The sequence below is a fragment of the Muntiacus reevesi genome, chromosome 2, assembly GCF_963930625.1.
Source record: "Muntiacus reevesi chromosome 2, mMunRee1.1, whole genome shotgun sequence".
In the NCBI taxonomy this organism is placed as follows: Eukaryota; Metazoa; Chordata; class Mammalia; order Artiodactyla; family Cervidae; genus Muntiacus; species Muntiacus reevesi.
Window position 1 is genome coordinate 203,954,327 of NC_089250.1, and position 24,051 is coordinate 203,978,377.

The 24,051-nt window shown below is 42.6% G+C and overlaps 1 protein-coding gene across 4 annotated transcripts in view; it reads right to left on the reverse strand.

Annotated features, from left to right (window-relative positions):
* The window catches only part of XPO6 (exportin 6), a 105,536-nt gene that overhangs the window by 30,941 nt on the left and 50,544 nt on the right, over positions 1-24,051 (reverse strand). For 3 of the 4 annotated variants that reach the window (XM_065924548.1, XM_065924549.1, XM_065924546.1), the window contains exons 7-12: positions 23,423-23,876; positions 20,039-20,165; positions 15,325-15,434; positions 6,643-6,751; positions 5,117-5,209; positions 3,878-3,947 (exon numbers count right to left, since the gene is read on the reverse strand). In XM_065924548.1, the coding sequence (XP_065780620.1) occupies positions 3,878-3,947; positions 5,117-5,209; positions 6,643-6,751; positions 15,325-15,434; positions 20,039-20,165; positions 23,423-23,876 (963 nt within the window). The remainder of the gene's footprint in view (positions 1-3,877; positions 3,948-5,116; positions 5,210-6,642; positions 6,752-15,324; positions 15,435-20,038; positions 20,166-23,422; positions 23,877-24,051) is intronic. The other variant, XM_065924547.1, reaches the window with a different exon arrangement.

A 24,051-nucleotide genomic window follows, 5' to 3' on the forward strand; every position in this document is an offset into this window, starting at 1 on the left:
CTCTCCAAAACAAAACAAAACACAAAATAGAAGCAATATTGTAAAAAATTAAAATAAAGACTTTAAAATGCCCCACATTAAAAAAAAAAAAAGATCATTAAAAAAAACAAAAAACAGCTCACTGGAAAGTCATTGCCCTGGAAAGAAACATATTAATGTTAAAGGTAACTCAGGGGGTCAGTGGTTAAGACTTTGCCCTCCAAAGCGGGGGTGTCGGTTCAATCCCGGGTCACAGAGCTAGGATCCCACATGTCTTGGGGCTCAAAAAAAAAAAAAAAAGTAAAAACATAAAACAGAAGCAGCTGTGTAACAAATTTAATAAAGACTAAAAATGGTCCATAAAAAAAAAAACTTAAAAAAAATTCAGTCTTTTTTTTGGGGGGGGAGGACTGGGCAATAAAAATATAAAATTAGCACTTAAGGTATTCAACTCTGAGAGAAAAAACAAGTCAAAAATGAACCTAAGCAGAACCAAGAGTTTAAGTCTAAAAGTCTGTATCACAGACGAAGCAATCTCTTAGGCAGGGAAGTCTGCACGGCTAAACAAAAAGTTAGCGGGACTGCTTGGAGCAGAAATGTTGCCCCAATGAGGGAGGATCTCAGTGAGGAGTGGCAGAAGCCAAATACCTACAGGACAGATCCTTTAGGACATGTAAGGACACAAACGCAGCACCAGGGGCACAATGACTGATGAGGGGATGCCGCAGACCACAAACAGTGGGAAAGACAGTCAGCCAGGGCAAAGATGACTGCCGGCATAAAGGAGGCACAGCAGCTGATGCGCACAGTGACGGCATGTTTTTGTCTTGGCTTTTACCAAGGAAGCAGAAGCAGGGGGATCAACAGAAGCTGAGTAAAGAGTAAGACTCCCAGGAACTTCCCTGGGGGTCCAGTGGCTAAGGCTCCAAGCTCCTGATGCAGGAGGCCTGGGTTCGACCCTGGTCAGGAAGCTAAGATTGCACCTGCCTCACAACGTAGCCAGGAAAAAAATAAAAGACTGCCATCACTCCAGAATTCAGGCCAGGAGAAGGTAAATGCAAATGAAAGCAATGAGCTCTAACCCATCGGGGAAAAGAAACGTGGTTTCTGGTAAGAGGCAGTAAGGCTGACTAATATAGCATGAAGGTTATGTGAGGGGTAAATGACCATGGGAACCAAGGAACAAATCGTACTCAGAGTTTCCATTTTTTAATAGCCTTTGCATTGGAAACTTGGCTTTTGCTTCATCATGGATAAGAAAGCTCATTTTAAAACAGGAAATAAGTATTTCTCTGGCCTGAGAGACTCTGCCCCTTGAGTGTATGCCCCAAGGATCAGTGCTCGGGGTGAGCTTTAAAAATGACCTGAATAGTCAAGCACACGGTGAAGCTGCCAGTAAACAGGCTGCGCGATGAGCAGACCTACTTCACTCAGGGAGAAATCGATCAGACTGTCCTTGGACAAGAAAGTCTACGTGATGAGATTAAGTCTCAGAAAAAGGACTTGGCAATCACTGCTGACTGCCACCCGAAGACAGACTCAATGTAATGTTAAAAAGTCAGCTACTATTACTGACTTTAGGTATCTATTCTGGGGGGAGAAGAGTACATGCTCCATTTTAGTTTTAATATCAAGAATAACTTTTTTAGGATCCTGTGTGTGTGCTCAGTCTAACTCTTTACAACCCTATGGACTGTAGCCCACCAGGGTCTTCTGTCCATGGAATTTTGGGGGCAAGAATACTGGAGTGGCTTGCCATGTCTTCCTCCAGGGGATCTTCTAAACCCAGGGATCAAACATGCGTCTCCTGCATCTCTTGCATCTCCTGCACTAGCGGGTGGATTCTTTACCATTATGCCACCTTAAGGTCCTAAGTATATTCTGATTTGAACAAGAGCCCTGAGGGAGAGTCCATTACAGCATGATTTTTCCCCCAAGAATAGATTTTGGAAATATCCGCAGCATCTGGACACAGTCCAATGACTTCCAATAATGTTGACGGTGTATCATACAGGCACGCTTGCTTTGAAAAGTAGTTTTTTTAAAGTTTTACAGAAGCTGTTCTTACTCGATCTACACAAATCAAGGTCTAGAGTTGGGGCATGCCACATCCGTCAACCTCCTGGGGCCCAGTGGATTGTTTATGGTAGAAGCTAATCTAGTCATGGAAACAAGCAGTCACAGGCCACCAAGAAGGGCAGCCTCGGAAAGAGCCTCTTGGGGAGGCTCTGCCACAAATAACAAGCTCATCCAGGCAGTAGGTTGTACCCTGGGCAACCATGTGACAGGCTGAAGAAGCAGAGTTATACAAGAGAGGAGCAGCGGGCCAGGGCCAGGGCCAACTCCTGTAAGGAAAACTCGTGTGTGTGTGTGTGTGTGTGTGTGTGTGTGTGTGTGTGTGTGGTGTGTGTGTGCGTGCGTGCATGTGTGTGTGGTGTGTGTGCATGCGTGCGTGCGTGTGTGTGTGTGTGGTGTGCGTGCGTGCGTGCGTGCGTGTGTGTGGTGTGTGTGCGGGGCCAGGGCCAACTCCTGTAAGGAAAACTCTGTGTGTGTGTGTGTCTGTGTCTGTGTCTGTGTGTCTGTGTGTGTGTGTGTTTGTCCTGTAAGGAAAACTCTGTGTGTGTGTGTGTGTGTGTGTGTGTGTGTGTTTGCAAGCACTTTGTTAAGTTCCTATGTGTCTTTCTGTGTGTGTCTGCAGCACAAATGTGTTTGCAAGAAAGACGTTCCTGGCGGCTGCAGAATGAATATCAGATTTTGGCTAATTCAACTTTTATTATTTCCTAGTATACCCTCCTGGGACTAGCACCAACAAGCTATGTGAACACCTCTGAACAGGAATTTCCTCTTTTGTAAAACAAGAGAACCGTGATTAGTACTTACACCTCACAGGAGTGTTGAGAGAATTAAATAACAAAAGCAAATAATATGGTGCCTGGCATGCAATACGTCTTCTACAAACAGAAGCTATTATTATTAACAAAATAATCCCAAAATGCTAACCCTAAAACCCCAACTGGTGAAACCTGCCAACAGCAGGCCAAGGCCCCTCCAAATGGCTGCAGTCAGGGCCACTGACACAGGAGGGCTGAGCAGGTGGCTCAGTTGTAAAGAATCTGCCTGCCAATGCAGGAGACACAAGAGACACAGGTTCGATCTCTGGGTCGGGAAGATCCCCTGGAGAAGGAAACAGCAACTCTCTTTAGTAGTCTTGCCAGGATAATTCCATAGACAGAGGAGCCTGGCAAGCTGAAGTTCACAGGGTCACAAAGAGTCAGGCATGACTTAGCGACTAAACAACAACAACGTTAACACAAGAGAGTTGACAATCCCCATGTGCTGCAGAGCTGCTCCCAGGTCCTCCTGATTCTAAAACCCAGAGAAGGAAGAACACATCCCAGCAAAGTCCAAGGCCATTTTTTCCCCTAGCTTACCAACTGGTTTAAAGGACACAGAGAAATATTCTAATTGCCAGGGCTTTTAAAAAGTCCTATTTCTTTATTCCAAATTAGCTTCTCTCTCACTGAAACACCTCTTCGGGATATACTGTCACAGCCTCATCCTCTACCTCCCCCACAGCTCCTTTTTAATCATGACTTTTTTTTTTTAATTTTTGTCTATTTAGAAAGAGAGAGCGAGGAAGCAGTGAGGAGGGGGCAGTGGAGAAATCATGTTCTGACAACAATGAAGGCAGTGATTAAGTATTAGTCCACAGGGTCGCAAAGAGCTGGGCACGACTGAGCGACTAAACCACAACAGTGTTGACACAGGAGAGCTGACAATGTCCATGATCAGCTCTTCCAGGTCGTCTGCTGCAGCGCTGCTCTCGAGTCCTCCCGGGAGGATGATTTTTCAGAATCTTTTTTCTCAACATTAAATTAGAAGATAAAAGACAGTTTACCTGACCCTGAAGTAACTATAAACTGCTGTAACCCCAGATAAACTTCTAAATTGTCCTGAAGAACTGGGAACTGAAAACAAAGAAAGAAAAGATTAAAAAAAGCATAAATGTGAATTTTAACAGCATTTAAACATTGAAAGAAGTATCTATAGTGGGAGGAGCAGGGTAAAAAACTTTTCTCTCAGAGTCTTTACACACAGCTAAGAGGTGGCACCCCTCAGTACCTCCCATCCCCAAGAAGTCTTCTACAATTAGAACCACCAGTTAATATTTGGAATAAGAAAGAAAATAACGTACTAGTTCCATACTTTTCTAAACAAAGCACTATGATTATTATGACAATTATGTCCTTAAATGAGGATATCAAGCCTCCAAATAATCTATACTTTCTAGAGCTCTGAGACAAGACCCACCTCCCTTCAAGTCCAAGGGAAATCCTGCCCTTGAAAAAAAGCACAATTATGCCTTATTAAAGTGCATGATAGAGTGAAGAGACAGCTAAATTATTTGGAGTCAGTTTGCCTTACACATTTAGCAGATAGGACCTTCATAATCAGAGCTCTATCTTTTCTTCCTAAAGCTGCTAACTCACCATTAAGATAAAATTAAGACGTTAATATGACAGGTCCCCATGAAAGGCATATGGCAAAATAAAATGGCAGTCTCCGGGTAAAAGAACACGAGACACGGCTGGGCCGTGCAATGCAAACCTGACCTCAATAAATTATCCTGCCTTTAGAGGAGAAATGGACTTAATGAAACTCCTTCAAATAACAAGCATCACTTAGTGAATGAAATCAGTCCTTATGACTAAGGATTCTATGTTCACATAAACATAGACAGAAACTGCCCAGCAAATAAACTGCCGAGAGTTTTGTGAGTTTTACGAAGGCTACCTTTCCAACAGTATAATTTTTTTTTCCAACAATATAATTTTTATAAATAAATCTTCCACTTGGCTTGGCCACTTGTAAGCCACTGGTGAAAGAATAAAGGCATCAGTAAAATTTATATTACGCCCAAAAGTTTAGGAAAGAAAAACAGAGCTTCCAAAAGCTCATTTTAAAATACTGGGAGGAAATGTTAAACACATTAAATTCAAGGGTCGGTTATCATAATTATTATTGTTTAAAATATATACATTTTGTAAGACTGGTGAGCACAGAAGCCTACCCCGCCACGCTATATGCAGAGGGTATAATCAAGCCCTCCGTTCCCCGCCCCCCGATGGTGACTTACCAGTGTGGAGAAGGCGTGTGTGGGAAGGAGCTCCATCACTTTGGCCACTACCTCCAGGCTCTGGCGTAAGTACCGCTGCCACTCTGTCTGCTGCTGCCGGGCAAACACAGAAGGATCAGCTCTCCTGCCAGCCTGCCCTCCACCTCAAGCCCACTCTCAGACATAAGTATGTGAAGAAACAGTAAACCAGGTTATTTGGTACTTTAAAAAGGCCAAGCTAAAAAAAAATTTTTTGATCCAATGAGTTAATGTCATAAAAAGCTGGTTCCTCAAAAAGTAAATGATCCACATAGAATGACCTACTTTTCTCCCTGTCATAGGGATAAGAGATCTTAAAAAGTGACTGGTGAAATAAATGCTCAAGTCCCCTTTCCATCATCCCAGCTGTAGGAATCTGTCATTCATTACCTTCTGAGACAGCCCATTCCTGAGTTTATATAACCGGCCACACCAGTGCTACACAAAGTATGGTCGATGAACAGGCAGCATCGGCATCTCCAGGGTGGGGGGCTGTCAGAAATGCAAATTCTGTGCCCCGCTGCCTCCCCACCCCCCCCCACACACACACTTCCTGAATCAAAGTCTGCTTAACAAGCTGTCTCACAGTGACTCTTATTCAGGATAAACTATGAGATGCACTGGCTTATATCAAACAGGTACCAGGAAGTGAAGCTAAGTCTACCAAGTGCTGCCAAGCACCTACCGTCCACCAGGCACACGGCCGCTATGTTCATGTGTACTGCCCTCACCTGACTGTCAACACAGATCGGTTCAGACATATCCTTCCCGTTCGGGAGATGTGGAAATTAAACTTCAGAGAAATTCAGTGACCAGACTGCTACCTTCTTCGTACTCAAGGCTGCACAGTCAAATCTAGGCCATCTGGTTCCAAGAACAAGGCTGTTTCTAACCCAGATATGGCTACCCTCAAGGTCTTAACCACAGCACTGTGGCTGCTATTCTGAGAGCCATAACAGTGACTTGAAAAAGTTTAAATGCATGGTGGTTAAGAAAAAGGAACACTGGAATTATATCCTTAAAGACATTTTTCTTACCAATGTGGGGCACGCCAGCGTCAATAAACTCAAGGTTGACTTTAAGAGATATCAGTTTATATTAATAAAATAGAGTCAATAGAGATGTCCTTTCACTCTAGCCTTATCATTTAAGTATCTCTAACTATCTCCACCAGTACCCAGCTAGCTTATATGTGTTGCCCAGAGTGTGGATGCAAGGCAGGGGAAAATAGGTGGGATGCCGAGTTCTCACTAAACCACTTTTCACTGTAGGTATGGATTCTTTACTTACGTCTCTAGTCCATACAGGTAAATGCCTGTAAAATCTTTTTACAGTTCATAAACCCAAATCGACCAGCAGAATACAAATATCAAATGAGTAACTCAAACCATAAGATTGTTCTGGCTTAAAGACGGTCTCCAGAGCAAAGAGCTATGGATTCCAAGTCCCCATTTCCATTCATACCACAGCGTGACAAGGATTAAGGCCAACAAGGCTGTGCTGCTTACATCGTCATCCAGAGTCTCATCATCCAACTCCTCCAGCTGGGCCTGGTTGTATCTGAACTGGATTCGATTCAACACCTCCGTCAGCAAGAGGACTAGGGCGTCTTCGTACCTATGTGGCAGGAGAAATGCAACATCAGGAGAAAGCAGGCTTTTAGCCTAAGATTTCAAAAAGGCCCCCCATATTCTGAAGGGAATGGTGTCTACACTGGATTACCGCACACAAGAAGCATCTAAACTAAACTTAGTTTATGGTTTGGCAAGTGTAATGTGACCGTGGGACAGGAGCAGGGGTATGACTTATTCAACCATGTTCTAGGCACCTTCTTGTATAATATCCTTTGTCTCTGGTACCAATTTTTGTCTTAAAAGTCTATTCTGTCTAACTTAGTATATAGTCAGTAGGTAAACAATCTGTCTACAATGCAGGAGACACAGAACATGGGTTCAATACCTAAGTAGGGAAGATCACCTGGAGGAAGCAATGGCAACCCACTCCAGTATTCTCGCCTTAAAAATCCCACGGACAGAGGAGCCTGGGGGGCTACGTGCCCCAAAGGGTCACAAAGAGCTGGACACGAATGAGTGACTAAGAATACCCCCCCACACACACAGTGTAGTTACCTCAGCTTTATTTTGGTTATTGTTGGCATGGAATATCTTTTCCCCTTTTTACTTTAAACCTATTTGTGCCTTTAAAATTCAAGTCGGTCTCTTGTAAACAACATGTAGTCAAATCATGTATTTTTAGTCCATTCTGCCAATCTTTGCTTTTTAACTAGAGAAGTTAAGCCTTTCCATTTAATGTAATTACCAATAAGAAAGGACTGACTTCTGCCATTTCGCTATTTGTTTTCTCTATGTTTTATCTTTTATTTCTTACTTCCACTAGGACTGCTTCCTTTTGTGTTAAATAGATTTTTGAGTGTACTATTTTAATTCCCTTGCCATTTCTTTTACCATATATTTTAAAGTTTTTTATCTCAGTGGTTGCCCTGAGGATTATAAGTACTATATATAAATATCAATTAACTCAATGATCCGATTTGGGGGTGGGGGGGCTGTGCTTGTGGGATCTCAGTTCCCTGTGCAGGAATTAAACTCAGGCCATAGCAGTGAAAGCCCAGAATCCTAAGTACCAGACCACCAGGGAACCCAATGATTCAATCCTATCAACAACTGTGAGAGGTAGGTGGTATTACTGATACTTTTCTGATGAGGAAATTATAGTTAAGAGAAGTTAAATCAAAAAAAAAAGAGAAAGAGAAGTTAAATCAACTGCCCAAGGTCACAAAGCTAGCTGGTTTGAACCCAGGGCTCCCTAAAATCAACACCTCGTGTTCTTCTCTCTACACATAAACCACCAACAGGTTTTGAGCCTGCTCTACCCATTCCCCAAAACCTCAATTTTAGTCAACTTTTAAAAACACTTAAAGCCTAAAAGAAGACATGGAAAGTCTAGGGAATCCCTGACCCCTTGATCTGTCTAAAAATAATTTCTCAAAGAAACATTTGGAGCCCGAGGCTTGGATATTTCCCACATGTGGTAAGAATCTAACTTAGCACCAAAGTTATATGTAATAGTTCTGCCACAAGGGCCAACAAACCACTAATTTTCAAGAACAAATCATGTGGCCTAAACGTTTGCCTTAAACATTTCCTGAAATGTTTCTACGAGAAGTTCGGGGCTAGACCCACTCACAGGGCAAAGCACCCACCCTGGTGGCTCAGCTCCCAGCACCAGTCCCCTCTCCACACTCTGACACGGGGACTGAGACTGCACACAGCACATCTCATCTCTGCTTGCTGGGCTCTATCAAACACTAGAGCAAAACTGAAAGGCAAAGGGACTCCTTTCTTCCTGTGGGCTTGCTGTCCCGGCAGCATCACCCCAACAGTGGTCCCCAGGCAGTAAAAGCAGTAACAATAGGTTTCGGCTTTCAGCTTCCACAGTCCCCAAGCCAGCCCCATCGCACCCTCTCTCTGAGGTGCCAACAGGAGCCAGGTCACAACCTCTCCTCAAAGGAATAAGTCCTAGCTCCCTGGGGTCCCTCTTCTGAGCTGTGGCAACTGGGTGATTCCCTCCCCTCAGAGATCTGACCTCTAGCTGCATGGAGGCTGTCTCTTGTGATAGTCAGTGACCCCGACACCTTTCCGTTGTACCCCTGGCCCTAGGGATGAAACTGCTTCCTGTAGTTATCATGTGTTGTCTCAGTGTTCCATTTTTGCTTTCCACTCCTCTAAAACGTGTTTAAGCAATTTCCCACACTGAATTCTTAAATAAGTGTAATTTCTGTTTTCCTGACAGGACTCTAACTTATCAATCACCTAATCTTATACAGGGAGTGCCAAGACAAGAAGACAATTAAAGCCAAAAGGTATCCAATACCAAGACCAAGTACAGTTCATTCAGTCTAAGAGTTACAACCCCTGTACTGAGACTGCAGATACAGTCTAAAGACTACTTAAAAATCCTCCTGAAATGTCACATTTCAGAGCTCTGTGGGCACAGGAGCTCATTTCTTCATCAGAGACAGAGACACTGTCCCCCCTCAATCCCTCAAAGAGTTCCTCATTATTTGCAAATAACTTAACAAGCTAGACAAGATAAGTAATTAAGCATGACGGCCCAGAGGAGAATACTGGCAGAGAAAAATCACTAATAAAATAGGCAAAATCTGTGGGAAAACTTGCTGTTTCAGAATCAAAATCCCACTTCAGTAGACTTTAGAAAAAGGCTAAGTTCAAACACTTGCACCTAGAGCTTATATTTCTCATTTGCCTACCCAACCCCCTTCTTCCCCGGTAAGAGGACACGAGGCCCTGATGCCAAAGGAAAGACTACGTTTCACAGTCTTCCTCTGCAGACAGGAGTAGTCAAGGAAGTATTAGTTATTTGGTGGGGCCTCTGGAAAGCTGCTTTTGTCCACCTCTCCCCTCTATTGCTGCTGCCTGAATCACAGGTGTGCTGTCCACAGATTCAGCACCCATCTTTGACCATACAGTGACTGTGGAGGTGGAACTCACGCCTAAGGCTGGTAGAACAAACATGTACAGGGCTCTAAAATAGTTGACATACAAAAAGTGAGGAGACACTGAATACTTATCAAGGGAAAGACAAATCAGCAAACTGTCACAGATAACACAGATGCTGGAATTATCAAAGATTTTTAAAGCAAGCTATTATAAGCATCCTCCATGAGAGTCTTCAGCTGGAGGGTGTTTTGGACTGAACTGTGTCCACTCAAAATATGTACGCTGAAGCCCCTAACTCTCAGTATGACTGTATCTAGAGATAAGGCCTATGAAAGGTAATAGAAGTTAAGTGAGATCATATGGGTGGGGTGGGCCTTTACACGAAGAGAAAGAGACATGAGGGAGTGGGGTGTGCTCACGCTCCGTCCTCCCCGTGCAAGCACAGAAGAGAGGCCGTGTGAGGATGTGGAGGGAAGCATCTGTAAGCCAGGAAGAGAGCCCTCACAAGAAACCAAATCTACCAGCACCCTCATCTATGACCTCCATTCTCTAGATGTAAGAGAAAATTAATTTCTATTGTTTAAGCCACCCCAGTCAGTGGTATTTCATTATGGCAAGCCAAGCTGGTTAATTGAGAAGGTAAATGATAATCAGAAAGAAACCTGGGAGCTTCCCGGTAAGAACCTGCCTGCCCCAGGGCACCGCAACTGCTGAGCGCACATGCCGCCACTACTGAAGCCCGAATGCTCTAGAGCCCGTGCTCGGCAACAAGAGAAGCTGCGGCAGGAGAAGCTCACGCCCCACAACCACGGAGTAGCCCCTGCTTGCCACAACTAGAGAAGAGCCCTCGCAGCAATAAAGACCCAACACAGCCAAAACTAAATAAATAAAATTATTTTTTTAAAAGGTTTTTCTAAAAAAAACAATCTGCAAATGCAGAGGACACGGGTTCAATCCCCGGTCCAAGAAGATCCCACATGCCATGAAGCAAGTAAGCCTATGGACCACAACTACTGAGCCCATGAACCATACCTACTGAACTCTGCGTGCTCTAGCGCCTTTGCTCTGCAACAAGAAGCCACTGCAACGAGAAAGCTGCACACTGCAATGAAGAGCAGCGCCCAATCACCACGACTAGAGAAAGCAACGAAGACCCAGCGCAGCCCCCAAAATTAACCAGTTAATTAATTCATTTTAAAATAGAAAGAAACGTGGAACTTCAGAATGAAGGGTAAGCAAGAGAACTGGCAGATCTCTGGCAGTTGTCTGTCTCTGTGTTGATTCTCTTAAGATCTCTTAAAATATGAATGCTGGATGAAAAACAGAACATTGTCTGATGGGATTTTCACTGCTCACAGATGTAAAACATATGGCAGCCTCAATACAAGAAGAGAGAGCAGAAAAGTGGTGAGGCTTCTATATTACACTTGACGTGATAATATGTTAACTTGAAAAGTTAAATATATATGCATTTGAATATACAGAGCAACCACTTAAAAAGCTCATAAATACGGTCAATCATTTAGGAGATACACTGAAAGGAAAAACTAAATTTTTGTGAAATGCTGTTGTCATTTAGCTGCTCAGTCATGTTCACTTTTTGCAACCCCATGGACTGTAATCCACCAGGCTCCTCTGTCCGTGGGATTTCCCAGGCAAAAATACTGGAGTGGGTTGCCATTTCCTTCTCTAGAAACTAACAACAGAGTCTCAAAATAAACGAAGCAAAAACTGATAGAAGCAAAAACTGATAGAAGTAAAGGAGACATAGACAACTCCACAATTTTACTTGGGAGAACTGACCCGTCTCTCAGTAACTGATAGAACAAACTGGATAAAGACAACATGTAGACACTATCAACCAATCTGACCTGACGTATCTGGAACACTCCACCCAACAACAGCAGAATACACACTCTTTCAAGCACAATGAATAAGCCCCAAGAAGAGTAAGTCGTAAAACAAATCCTGACAAATTGAAAAGAACTGAAATCACACAAAATATGTTTGCAGATCATGATAAACTAGAAGACAACAGCAAGAAGACACAGGGAAAATCCTCCAATATTTAGAAATTAAACACCAAAGAGGAATTCTCAAGAGAGATTACAAAATAAACTGAATGAAAAGGAAACTAAAACATATTAGAATTTGATAGATAAAGCTAAAGCAGTGCTCACAGGGAAACTTACAGCATTAAATGCTTAAATAGGCAATGGAAACAAACCTACAGATCTGTGTGGCTCAAGCCACAAATGTGATTTCAGAAGCACCCCAACTTCTTCTGAGAGTTAACTAAAATGTTAAGGCAAGGTGCTTAGTAAATGTATGATGAATGGAAGAGAACAAACAAATCAACATGCAGGCAATAAACAATCAAACCTACAAATCAGATAACCACAAAGCACCGAAGCATAATCCTGGAAAGCTTTTTCAACTCAGTGAAACAACTAAGATCCCATTCACTTGCTCTCTGGGGCAGTCAACAGCATGAATTTCGTGTAGCAAGTGCTAGAAAGCTACTGGAGGCCTGACATAAACCTAGTTAATACCTTTTACTAACTGTATCAAAATGCTGTGTGTCACAATGGCACTTCCTCTTTACTAAGCAGAAAAACCCACTCACAAGAAAAGGGCAGCAAGTTTTCTCACGCCTACCCACATTTGTTTACAGTCCAATCTAGTGTCACCCGGAATCCCTGGCAGGTCTGTGGCCAGCACTTGCCAGTACTCTCATGACAAAGGGGTTCACAGGACATGACTCAGTAACTTTAGGTTGCTTAACACACTTCAAGTTTCCTCATCCTCCTGTAAAAATAAGTTTCTATCCAGGTGTCTCCCTACACATTGACAAGCACAGAGAGAAGGAAGTTAGACAAAGGATGAGAACTAATACTTATTTACTGAACATGTACCATCAGCCAAGGTACTTTAAACTGATTCATTTAACTTGCTCAACAACTTATAAAGTAGGCACAACCATTCCCAAAGCACAAAGGGGAAAAGGAAACTGAAATTCAGGTCTTCCAACACCATTAATTCAAAATGTCAAACCCGGACAATGAACCCCATTAGCAATTAGTTCAACTGGGTGTATTATAGAACATTTATCTGTTAACACTGGGACTCAAGTTCTCCAAGTCTCCACCAGCTCTGAACAAGAAATTCTTGAGCATCCTGACTGAGCAAGGAACATGTGGAGTTCCAATTTCCAAACTCCTAGGACCCAAAATATATCTATGTACATTTGTGCTTCTAAATTTGTAGCCTACAAAGCCTACCACTTTGTTGTGATGAATGATGCAAAACCTATAAACCACAAGAGACAGGAACTGAATGCTGTCTCTATGACTTAACCACACCTACGTCTCCCATTTAAGACACCAAGAAAACATCTCACTACTTCCTGCAAGACCAGTTGCTTCTGAAATTCTGATTCAAGTCACAAAAGCCCCCTAACTTCTTTCAGATATATTTTATCAGTTGAAAAACATTTGATTGCATTGACAAGCTCCTCACTAAAACTCAACCCAGTAATTATCTGTAGCCAGTGCTCTTTATCAGCTGCTTCAACATATTGGGATCTCTAAGATAACCTAGAGCCGTGGTTGCCAAACTTTCACTTAAGATTTTTTGAGTATGCACTTCTTATAAATATGCTCCATAAGAGGTGACAGGAAAAACACAGAGTTCAACTATTTTCTTCGAGCACGCAGTAGACTACCTTGTACATCCTTCTTTGTAGTCTACTATCTTTGACCACTAGGGGGAGTCGGACTGACAAGCTGTTACCCCAGATGATGGTTACCATTTAACGGCATAAACCACAGACAAGCTTTGAACGTTTGGGTTGTTTTTTAAAAGTATGAAAGTGTTATATATGTATTTTTTTTTAAGCCATGAAAAATCAGAAAGCCTTATTTAGGATAATAATCAAATGATCAGCGAGAAAAATCCCTAGTGTTTAAAGTGGTCAGCCAGGACCGCTGACAACTGTGACGACAGACTCCTGGGCAGGCAGGCAAGTGGGCTGAGGAATCTCTGTTGTCCAGGGGTCCTGTCACTTAACTCCACAATCACCACCTCAGTCAAACGACAGCAACATCTTCTATGACTTATTATTACTGTGTGGTCATTACAGTGACCATCCATTGAGTGCCTAACATGTGATCGATACTATGTCAGGTATTTTATATACACGATTTCCTTGAATCCTAGCCATTCTGCAAGAGAGGTATTAGTATGCTCATTCTGCAAGAGGAAATGTGATTACCATATGACTTGACCAAAAGTAACAGTGCTACCATGAAGCAGAAAAGGAATTTAAACTGTACCACTGCTCCTTCTATTGGTGCAACAATCAGTACAAGTATTTCTCGGTGGAACAATACTGTATTCTCCTCACCTAAAGCACATTTCTACTGTGCTTTTAAAAGCATTTTTGTGCCGATCATTTCCTCAGCTTATTCTTCCAAAAAGTCTGAGCGATGTGAAAGACCATCTAACCACTTAAATATAGCAAAATCAGGCACAGTCCCAGAAGCAAAGGATGCAACTGCTCAGCATACAAGAAAGAGAATCTGGCGGAAGCGCCTTTTCTTTGAAGAATCTCATTCAACAACACAATTACTCACAGTTGGCAAGTTCACCAAAAACAGGATCTACTGTTGTGTAAGAAGGTTTCCGATACACAAATATACTACCCAGAACCACATGTGACCTGACACCATAACAAGCTGGAAGCTATTTTGCAATCATAAAAATAGTTTGGGGAATGAAAGTGCAAATGCTTAAACGTGGAATGAAAATACCATTTAGAATTTTAAAAACTCTTCAAGCCTCAGCAATGGAAAGGGTTTTAAGAGGTTCAGTCCAACTCTCTCCAGATGGAGTTCTCCTCACCACCTCCACTTGGCACTCTAGGAGAGAGGTGTTCACTATCTTCACCATCCACCACTGATACTATTTACTGAGCATTTGTAATGTGCTGAGCACTCTAGATATATTAGCTTCAAATAGTTAGATATATAAGGACTACAGTGTACACGAAACATACTTTCTGCCTGCAAACAAGAAAAATGGGCTTGAGAAACGTGGGGAAAAAACATTTCCCCATTTTGTTTCTAAACTAAAACAAGAAGTACAAAACTAATTATCCCTGGATTGTGGGATTATAGAAAACTTATCTTCATTATATTTTTCTATCTTTGCTAGTTTTTAAAACAAACACTTTTTCCCTGACAAGTGTTCATTATTTAGTAAATTTTCAAGCACATACAGAAGAAGTGAGGATATAATGAACTCCAAGTTCCTATCAACTAAGTTCAACATCAATTGTTAACACATGGTCAACCCACTTCCCCCACTAGCCCCAGGGAATTATTTTAAAGCAAATCTCAGATGTCGTATCATTTCATCCAATAAATACTTCAACTTATATCTCTAAAGTAAGGGTCATGGGGGAGAACGGGCCACAAAAGCATTATCATACCTAAAAACTTAATACATACTACTTTTTAATCAGGAAAATGTTTTTTAAAAATGACGTATCTAAGGGGAAGAGAAGAGAATGCTCAATGGCATTACTACCTAAACAGCTTAGGTGACTCAGTTTCACTAAAGCGGTCTGACAGCGTGGCGGACTCTTTAGGCCACAAGAGAAACTGACTAAAATGTCTATTTCTAGTTATCAAGGTTTCTGTGGTTTACCTGTTGAGAACTGCTTCCTTGTCTCCCAGACGGCTTTTAATTTTACTTGTCAGATAGTCCAAAAAGAGCGTCCAGATATCCAAACAAGAGAAGTAACCTTCATGAGTAGGCTATGGTGCAAAAGAAATCCAGACAATGAAATTACTTAATGTAACTACTCCTTAGAAACACACCCACCAGTGTTTACTTCCACCAGAACTCTACGACCATAAGCGTAGGTTCCCTCGACTTCTTGGTAATAACGACAATTGGGGTCTTTTATTTGGTCTTCACAATTGGGCCCTGCTGAACTAACAAGGGTCCATGGAACATATCATTAAGGAGATATTATGCAGAACAAACCAATTTACAAAATAAGCCAAGAGAACACCTATCTTGAACTCTGAGACTGTGATGTGGAGAGTTCTCACTGATCCTCTGATTCAAATCTGCTTCAGAGAAAAAGAAATTGAGATCCAGAGATACGTTCAATGTCAGGGATAGGAGCAGGTCTCTTTACTCCCCCCAGCCAATGCTCTTTCCACTATGTACTATTTCAAAACCAAAACTAAGTTTCAGAGGCTTCTAAGTGACAAGTTTACACATCTGAACATTAGGAAAGAAACATTTGCAGTCTTCCTACATGACAGACAAAGTGAGCTCGTTCAGTCTGACCCGCAGGCTCCGGCTTATCTGCAAAGTAGATGTGTCAAACAGGCTAACAGCAACCTCTCGCCGTGAGTTTTGATAAGGACAAAGTGAGAAGAGAACAAGTCTTTGTAGGGTCCTAGCATCTGGACCACTGCACTTTCTCAGGAGTTTTGCAAAATCCAGGCACTCTTTTCTGCAGTATCTAGTCCTCCTCATACATATTCAGTTTCATCTGTGGCACCCCCAACCCACAACCCCTTATGTATCCCCTCAAATCCTTGCTACCTACAAGAACTCCTTCATTTTATTTGTGATTACATCATTCAACTACATCATTGATGTAGCAATTAGATATGGCAAGAAATAATACCACTATCTTCTTACATCAGCTTCCTTCCATTTCTGATCCAAGACAATCCAGACGTTTACACAGGCAGGTATGGAATTTGTCCAAGAGGTTAACTTATGACAATGGTGGTGGTGTACAGTGAAGTTCTATACCCAGGCCGAGTCTAAGACAGAAAAGCTATAAACTTAAAAAAGTGGGGGAAGGGACTTCCCCGGTGGTCAGGGGTTAAGAATCCACCTTCTACTGCAGGGGACTTGGACTTGATCCCAGGGAACTAAGATCCCAGATACTGTGTGGCAATGAAGCCTGGGGGCTCTGGAGCCCATGCTACACAACTAGAGAAGCCCATGTGCCGCAACGGAGAGCCCGTGTGCCACAACTAAGACTCAACACAGTCAAATATGTAAACTTTTGTTTTTTAAAGTGGCAGACTCCACTCATAACGCACAGGGCTGCCCTGGAACTAGACTGCTAACCGCTCAATCAGGACCACTGGCAAGGCCCCCCTCAGAGCACAAAATAAATCAGAAGAATAAGCAGGAAAAAACACACACTAAGCCATGTGCCAACAATACGGGTAGCCTGTGGACAGGCACTGGTGGCAGCCAGGAGATGTAGCCTTGTCCTGGCTGTAGCGTGCTGTGCTTCCTGTCAGGAGCTTACTCAGTCACACTGCCTTGATTTGAAAAGCAATACCTACCTGCTCCCTCACCAAAAGACATAACTGATCAGACGCATGTGGCTTCTGAGAAAAGCCAAGAGCTAATGGCTATGTCAAAGTGCTTCACAATTACACACGTCCTTCTCATGCCTTTGAATTGAGGATTTACTATGTGGCTTGAGGCTGGAAGAAAAGTTGGACAGATACACCCTCTTCAGGACCTAAAACACCATGGTTCCCATCCACATCTACAGACCCCACGTGAGGCCTCCTGTGCCGCCCACAATCTGGCCTTTGACGACTGCTCTGGGCACAGAATGGTAAGATCATAAAGGTGGATAGGCTGACCACACTTTTGGTGTCAACTCTGCAGAGCCCTCACAGACTCCTTTCTAAAATGTACCCATACTCAGATTTACTCCTCAGACTCCAGAGCCAGTTAGTCACTAAAGACCAACTGGCAAGCGCCTTTAGAAACTAATGATACCACTACTCCTTTCTCCAGGGGATTGTTTCCATTTGCATTTGTTCTATTTGACCTTCACAACAGTCCTGGAAAATGGAGAGATATTTTTCTTCTTTCCATTTTACAGATTAAAGAAACCAAGGCTCAGAAGTAAAGTCACCTGCTAAGGTGACAAAATAAGGAACAAAAAGAGAACTAGAGGACTTTCCTTGTGGTTCGATGTTTGAGAATCCACCAGCCAAGGCAGGGGGCACAGGTTCAATCCCTGGTCCAGGAAGATTCCACATGCCATGGGGCAACTAAGTCCATGAGCCACAACTACTAAGCCCACATGCTCGAGAGCCTGTGTTGTGCAATGAGAAGCCCTTGCACCACAACTATAGAGGAGCCCTCACTCACTGCAAGTGGAGAAAGCCCTCGTGTGGCAAGGAAGACCCAGCTTAGTCCAAAAAAAAAAAAGATGCCACCCTGCAGTCTAACTCCTTAGAAATTTAAAAGACTTGTCCAAGGACAGAGGCCTATTACAAATAACCAGAGCTCAAATACCCAAAGAAGTAGTCATTAGAAAAAAAAAAAAGAAGTAGTCATTAGACATGCATACTTAGAACATTTTTTTAAGCTTTCTTCTATAACATATACCTTAAAAAGACCCCATTTTACATCGAGAACAAAGCTATATGATATTTCATTCTGTTTCCCCAAATAAACCCCTTCTTTCTGCTCCCAGCACTGGTTCCTTTTCTCTCATGCCCACTGCACTTACTCTAAAGTATCAGTCAAAGACTTCCTTTTTTCCTGATTCTATTTCCAGTTTCTCCAGATCGACATCAAAGCTCTCCCGTTTCTGATATTTCTCTCCTACATGCTCACCCGCCTACATCGCATCACACCTCTGTCCCATCTTAGCCCTGGTGAGCTCAGCTGGCTTCCTCCTAGCTCTGAGCTCACTGGCCCCTCTATCAGACATCTCATCAATTCTTTAACCTCCTTCTCCTCCACCCGTACCCATCCAAATCCCCTATTACATTCACACACCCCTCCCAGCCTCCACCCTTGCCTCTCCTCTAGCCTCATGAAGTTACATGTTTCAAACTACCAAAATGACTATTTATAACATCAGATGCCCTCCCTGACCTAGCAGTTCCATTCCTAGTACACACCAACAGAAGGAGTTACGTATGTCACCAAAGGCAGGCACACAAACGTTTACTGCATGACTCATGACCACCAGAAACTGGAAGTAGCCCAAATCGGCAGTGGCGTCGCTTTTCTAATGACTTCCTATAAAACAGTGAGAACAAACTCCTGCCACACACAACACAGATGAAGTTCATAAACATAATGTTGAATGAAAAAAGTCAAACAAATCTATATTGTATGCTTCCATTTAGAGGAGTTCTAAAACAGGCACAACTCATCTGCTGAAGTCAGAACTGGGGAGGATTTGGGAAGGACATGAGGGGATTTCTGGGATTCTGGTAACATTCTATTTCTTGACTTGGGTGGTGGTTACCTGGGAAATTTCTGTTCATTTTGGGAAACCTCATGAAGCTGTACACGTATGATTTACACACTTCTTTATGTGTGTAATCCTTCAACAAAAAGCTCTGGAAGGGAGCGGGGCAGTCTGCACCTTGAGGTTTGCGGAACCTCAATTCCCCTGACCAGAGACTGAACCCAGGCCATGGCAGTAAAAGCCCAGAATCCTAACCACCAGGGAACTCCCCAAAAAGCTTATTTTTAAAAGGATCGTAACAAGGCCCTACTGTAGAGCACAGGGAACTCTGCTCAATGTTACAGGGCAGCCTGGATGGGAGGGCAGTTTGGGGGAGAATAGATACGTGTATATGTATCACTGAGTCTCTACGCTGTCTACCTGAAACTATTATAACATTGTTAATCGTCTATACCCCAAAACAAAATAAAGTTTAAAAAAACAAAGACAATTATATGAAAGGGAATAAAAAGACATGCCAATGAGCACAAGTGAAAGGGCATGACTGAAAGGTCTAAAACGGCACTGTGATGATGGCTGCCCAAGTCTATACGTCTACCGAACACCACCGAATCGTACAATTACAATGGGTGAATTGCTTAGCAAATAAATTCTATCTCAATAAAGTTGCTAAAATATAAACAGAAATAAAAAATACTGGGTCACCAAAATATAAATCCTAATGAAAAGAAAGGACTTGGCTTAAGAGGAAATACAATAGGAGCTCAAAAAACAACTGCTGAATGGGGGAAACAACTGGATCCACCAAAACTGAATTCTTGAAAGCTGCACTACCGTCTCCTTGTGGGAAGGCTTAGTGACGGCTACAGACTACAGCTAAAGGCCCTAGGGGTTCAAATTCTGAATACACTGCTCACTAACTCTAAGACCCTCAGCAAGTTATTCTTTGTGCCTCAGTTTCTTTATCTGTAAAATGGGGATGATAATAATACCTACCTCATAGGGTTTTTTATGAAGGATAAAGGCGTTCATCTTCATATAGTAAGCACTACGTAAATATTCTCAAAATAAAATAAAGTTCTTTCTCCCCAAAATAACAAAGTGGGCTTCTTGGTGGGAAAGGGATGGATATGGGTCATTCCAGGGCTTTACCTGATGAAATGTGTACTTGAACAAAAGTGTCAAAAACTCCACCACAGGGAACTGGGAGTAGGACTCGATTCTCCTTAGGTGAACACTCACAAAGAGCCGCAGAAAGTCAGTAAACTTCTCGATGTAGCTAGAGAAGACAAGAAGACAAAAGGCGACAGTGAGAAACTCAGTCACCTCCTTAGAGGAGAATTCAATTCAATCCAAATTTCTTTCAGTAGGAAACTATACAGATTTATAACATATTTTCAGTTAAAAATATAAAGGCCTGCAACAATTACCTACAGGTCAGGCAACCCTTCATTCCATTACCACCTGAAACATAGCAGAAAAGCAACTTTAATCCTCAGACACCATCTACTAAGGCATCTTATAAGCTAGCATCCTCACATTTGTTAACTCAGTGTTATGACCCAATTAAAGGGAAAGGAAATAGTACTAAAAAGGTCAATGGGCGGATCAGCTGTCATTTCAATGTGGCACGTCTGGAGGGCTGGTTTTCTTTGCTAGGAGGCCAAAATATCAAAACAAATGTGCTACAAACCCCAAAACAAAACAAGGCTATACAAAAGGCATGGCATCCAGGTAAGATCTATTCAAGCTTGCAACCCAATGTTCATGTTTTTCCCCACCCTCTAACTCTGGTGCTAGTTAAACACAGCACATCCCAATCCATTCTAAAAAATTTCAGAAGGGAGGAGGGCTGTTCAAGCTGGACAAGACTCAGGGACAATTTAGCGATGCTTCATTTTACAGATGAGGCCCAGAGAGACAAAGTGACTGGCCCAAGGTCACTCAGCCAGCTCATGGAAGAATGGGACCACCATCCACTCCCAATCCAGTGCTCTTTCTTTTCACATCACAGGGAGTTCCCAATTCATTTGTATTCAAAAATCATTTCACAGAGGAGTGTGGGTCACAGCTGTAAGGATAAGAGATGTCTGTTATTAAATACACAGCACGTCATCACTCTCACATTTCAGAAACTGTCATTATAAGCCCCTCAATACCAAAAGGTGATTAGAAAATGAGATGGGTGTACCTCCATAAATCACATTTCAGACACTGATTAAAAAAGGTAAACTTGGCCTTAGCCAAAAATTATATGCTGGCTAAAAGCAATTCCGAAACTCCTAACTGCAAAAAGCTGGCTTTTTTGTTTAAAGCAAAGATATATGAGATAATAAGGGGGAAGAAGACTAGTCCTGAGAAGAGCAAAACTGGCCCATCAATAAACGTCCCAAATTGCTCCTAGGACCTAGCACCTGAGGGTGACCAATCTGTCTGTGTGGCTGCCACACACAGGTAAGTTTATCTGAAGCTTTAAAAAATTACTTTGTTTGATAAGGACCATGGGGCCAAACACTTAAAAAACAGTAAGGCACCAATCAACTGTTCTTAAGAGATGAAAAAGTACAAAAGAACTTCTCTCTGAGGCCTTCAATCACTAAGACTCAAGAGCACGAGCTCTTCATTCCTTGCTCTGCTTATTACATTTTGATGTGGTTATTCAAAGCTGTCAACCATTTCACTGCTCTTTAGGAATATGTACTCAATTCCCTACCACCCATAAAAGAATAAGGAAAAGTCGTAGGTCATGTGATACACAATCTCAATTTTATTTTCATCTCCAACTCAATTTTTAAAAAGAATACAGGCAAGACTGTTTGGCAGCTAACACTCTGATTTTATTTCACCTCATTTTCTTTCCCTTGCCCACCTTCTGGTACAGGTGCTAATGAGCAGTAGAAAGTTAGAAAAAAAAAGCAGGAGAAGAGGCAAGAAACCTGGGGTTAAGTAGCTCCTAAACAACTGAGAAAGGACTTGGCTGTTTAGAATTAGGGGGAAGGGACCCCAGAGCCAGGAAGCAAGCACACAGTACTGCTCACGTCACCTTTCTGCTCCCAGGCACCTCTCAGCTTTCACAGGGCAAGAGGAAGCATAGGATTAAAATATAAAACCAAGAGCACAAAAGTTACACGTGACAGAATCAGTATACATCATCCATGATGACATTTTTATACCACCCGAATGTAAGCCGTAACAGACATTAGACTACAAGTGAAAGTCAAAACAACTGATATCTATTTGATGCTTGGTTAAGCTGCTAGGTTAACTGTTGGGTTTTTTTTTAACCATATGAAGATACAGCCTTACTTAACCAAAGCTAGAAAGGATATAAACATATACAATTGTGTGTTTGAAAGTTGATACCTTTGAATTCAGACAGAAAGCCATTATCAAATAATGCAAAATAAACCCACATATTACCATATCAGATTATGAGTTCCTTTGTGAATATACAAAGAAAATTTCACAGAAAGCTTGTTCACGATGAACCAAACCAAAATACTCTTACATACCAATTTTTTTCAACTTCAGAAAAACTTGTCAAACTTGCTAAATTTAAAAAGGACTAGAACCGTCTTGACTTTAGGCACTTGATTTTATATCCCACTGCTTACTCTAAGGAAAAGGAAATGGCCTAACTCTGTATAGCTTAACAACAAAAACAAACCAAGGAAAATTGATTAAAACACTAACAACTTTTGCTCCCAGGCAATCTAGAAATATTTACTAATTCAATATAATTTATCTGCTTGAAACTTTCTGAATGGTCAAATTAATGTTCTTAATATATAAGCTTCCAATCTTCCCTTGTTTTTTACACAGCAGTAGCATCACATGAATGAACACTGTAAGATTCACAAATGACATCATCTATAAGTGAAATAAACAACGAGACGGTGCCTCGGCTCACTCTGGAGTCATCTGAGTCCTTAACAAAGACAGGCGAAGTGACTTTAGGCTGCTTTCAAGAGGGCAGTAACCAAGAAACACAGATGTCTGCCCACATGAACATCTCCCCTCTCTTCTGAGGAAACCTTGCCAGCGGTGTAAAACTTACAACAGTGACAACATTCCTATACACTGCACGACGTTCACTTGGGAAAAGTCAAACAGTCAGAACCAAGAAGCAACACCAAGCGAGGAAGGGCGAGGGTCACTCCTGTACCTCCACGGGCCTCCTCTCCTGGGCTTGGCTCTGCCTGAGCAGCGGTCCCCGCTCCTGCACCACCTCAGACCTGCAGGCAAGAGTGAGGAAGAGGGCGGACGAGGGAGGAAGGGCGGACAGGAGATGGACGGGCAAAGAAGACAACCAACCTGTACAATGTACAATCGCTTTTCCTCCTCAACTTATTTCCCTTAACCACCCGAGCCCTCCTGGCTAAGCTCAGACTTACTGGTCCATACCTACCTCTCCATTCCTCACCAGGAGCCCCAGATTCTGAAACCAAAGAGGATTACGGACACTATGCAGACAACGTGATCAACAGTCAAGGCCCGTTCTTGGGGTGCAGCCGAAGCCACACCTGTTTTCATTACCTCTCATCGAGTTCTTCCAGCCTGCTCTTCACTGTGTGGGCATTGTTATCCTTGGTGATTTTCTGCAGGAGGTAGAAAGTCTGCTGGAACATACGCAGTAAGTACTCCTCAAATTCCATAGGCACACAGTTCTTGGACATGAGTTCATTGATGCAGGACATGGCCAGGACCCCCAGCCGGCCTCGCTCTTGACCCAACACACAGTTCTGGCTGCTGCCGTTAACTGATGCCATCTTTCTGGCCCGGATGTCACAGCCAAAGCGCGCAAAGTGGAAGATGGTGGTAAGGAGGGACGGGGTGATGCTGGCAGACAGAGGAATCCAACTGAAGAGATGGGCCAGGCACTCCAAGGCCAGGGAACAGATATACTCACTCTCCGCATCAAGAATGGGGATTGGCTGATTCAACAGTTTGGCTGAACTAGGACTCTGCAACAGGTTACTCAGTAAGTCACCTGAAACACAAAAGGCTTTAAGATACATGCCATCAAATCTCTTACAAACCAACTTAAGAAAGAATTCTCCTTAAAAAACAAAAAAACAAAGCATTAGTACAAAGCAGAAGTTCTCAAAGTTTGGTCCGGGGACCTTTAAGAGTCCCCAGGAACCCCCTTTGGGTGGTTCAAAAAT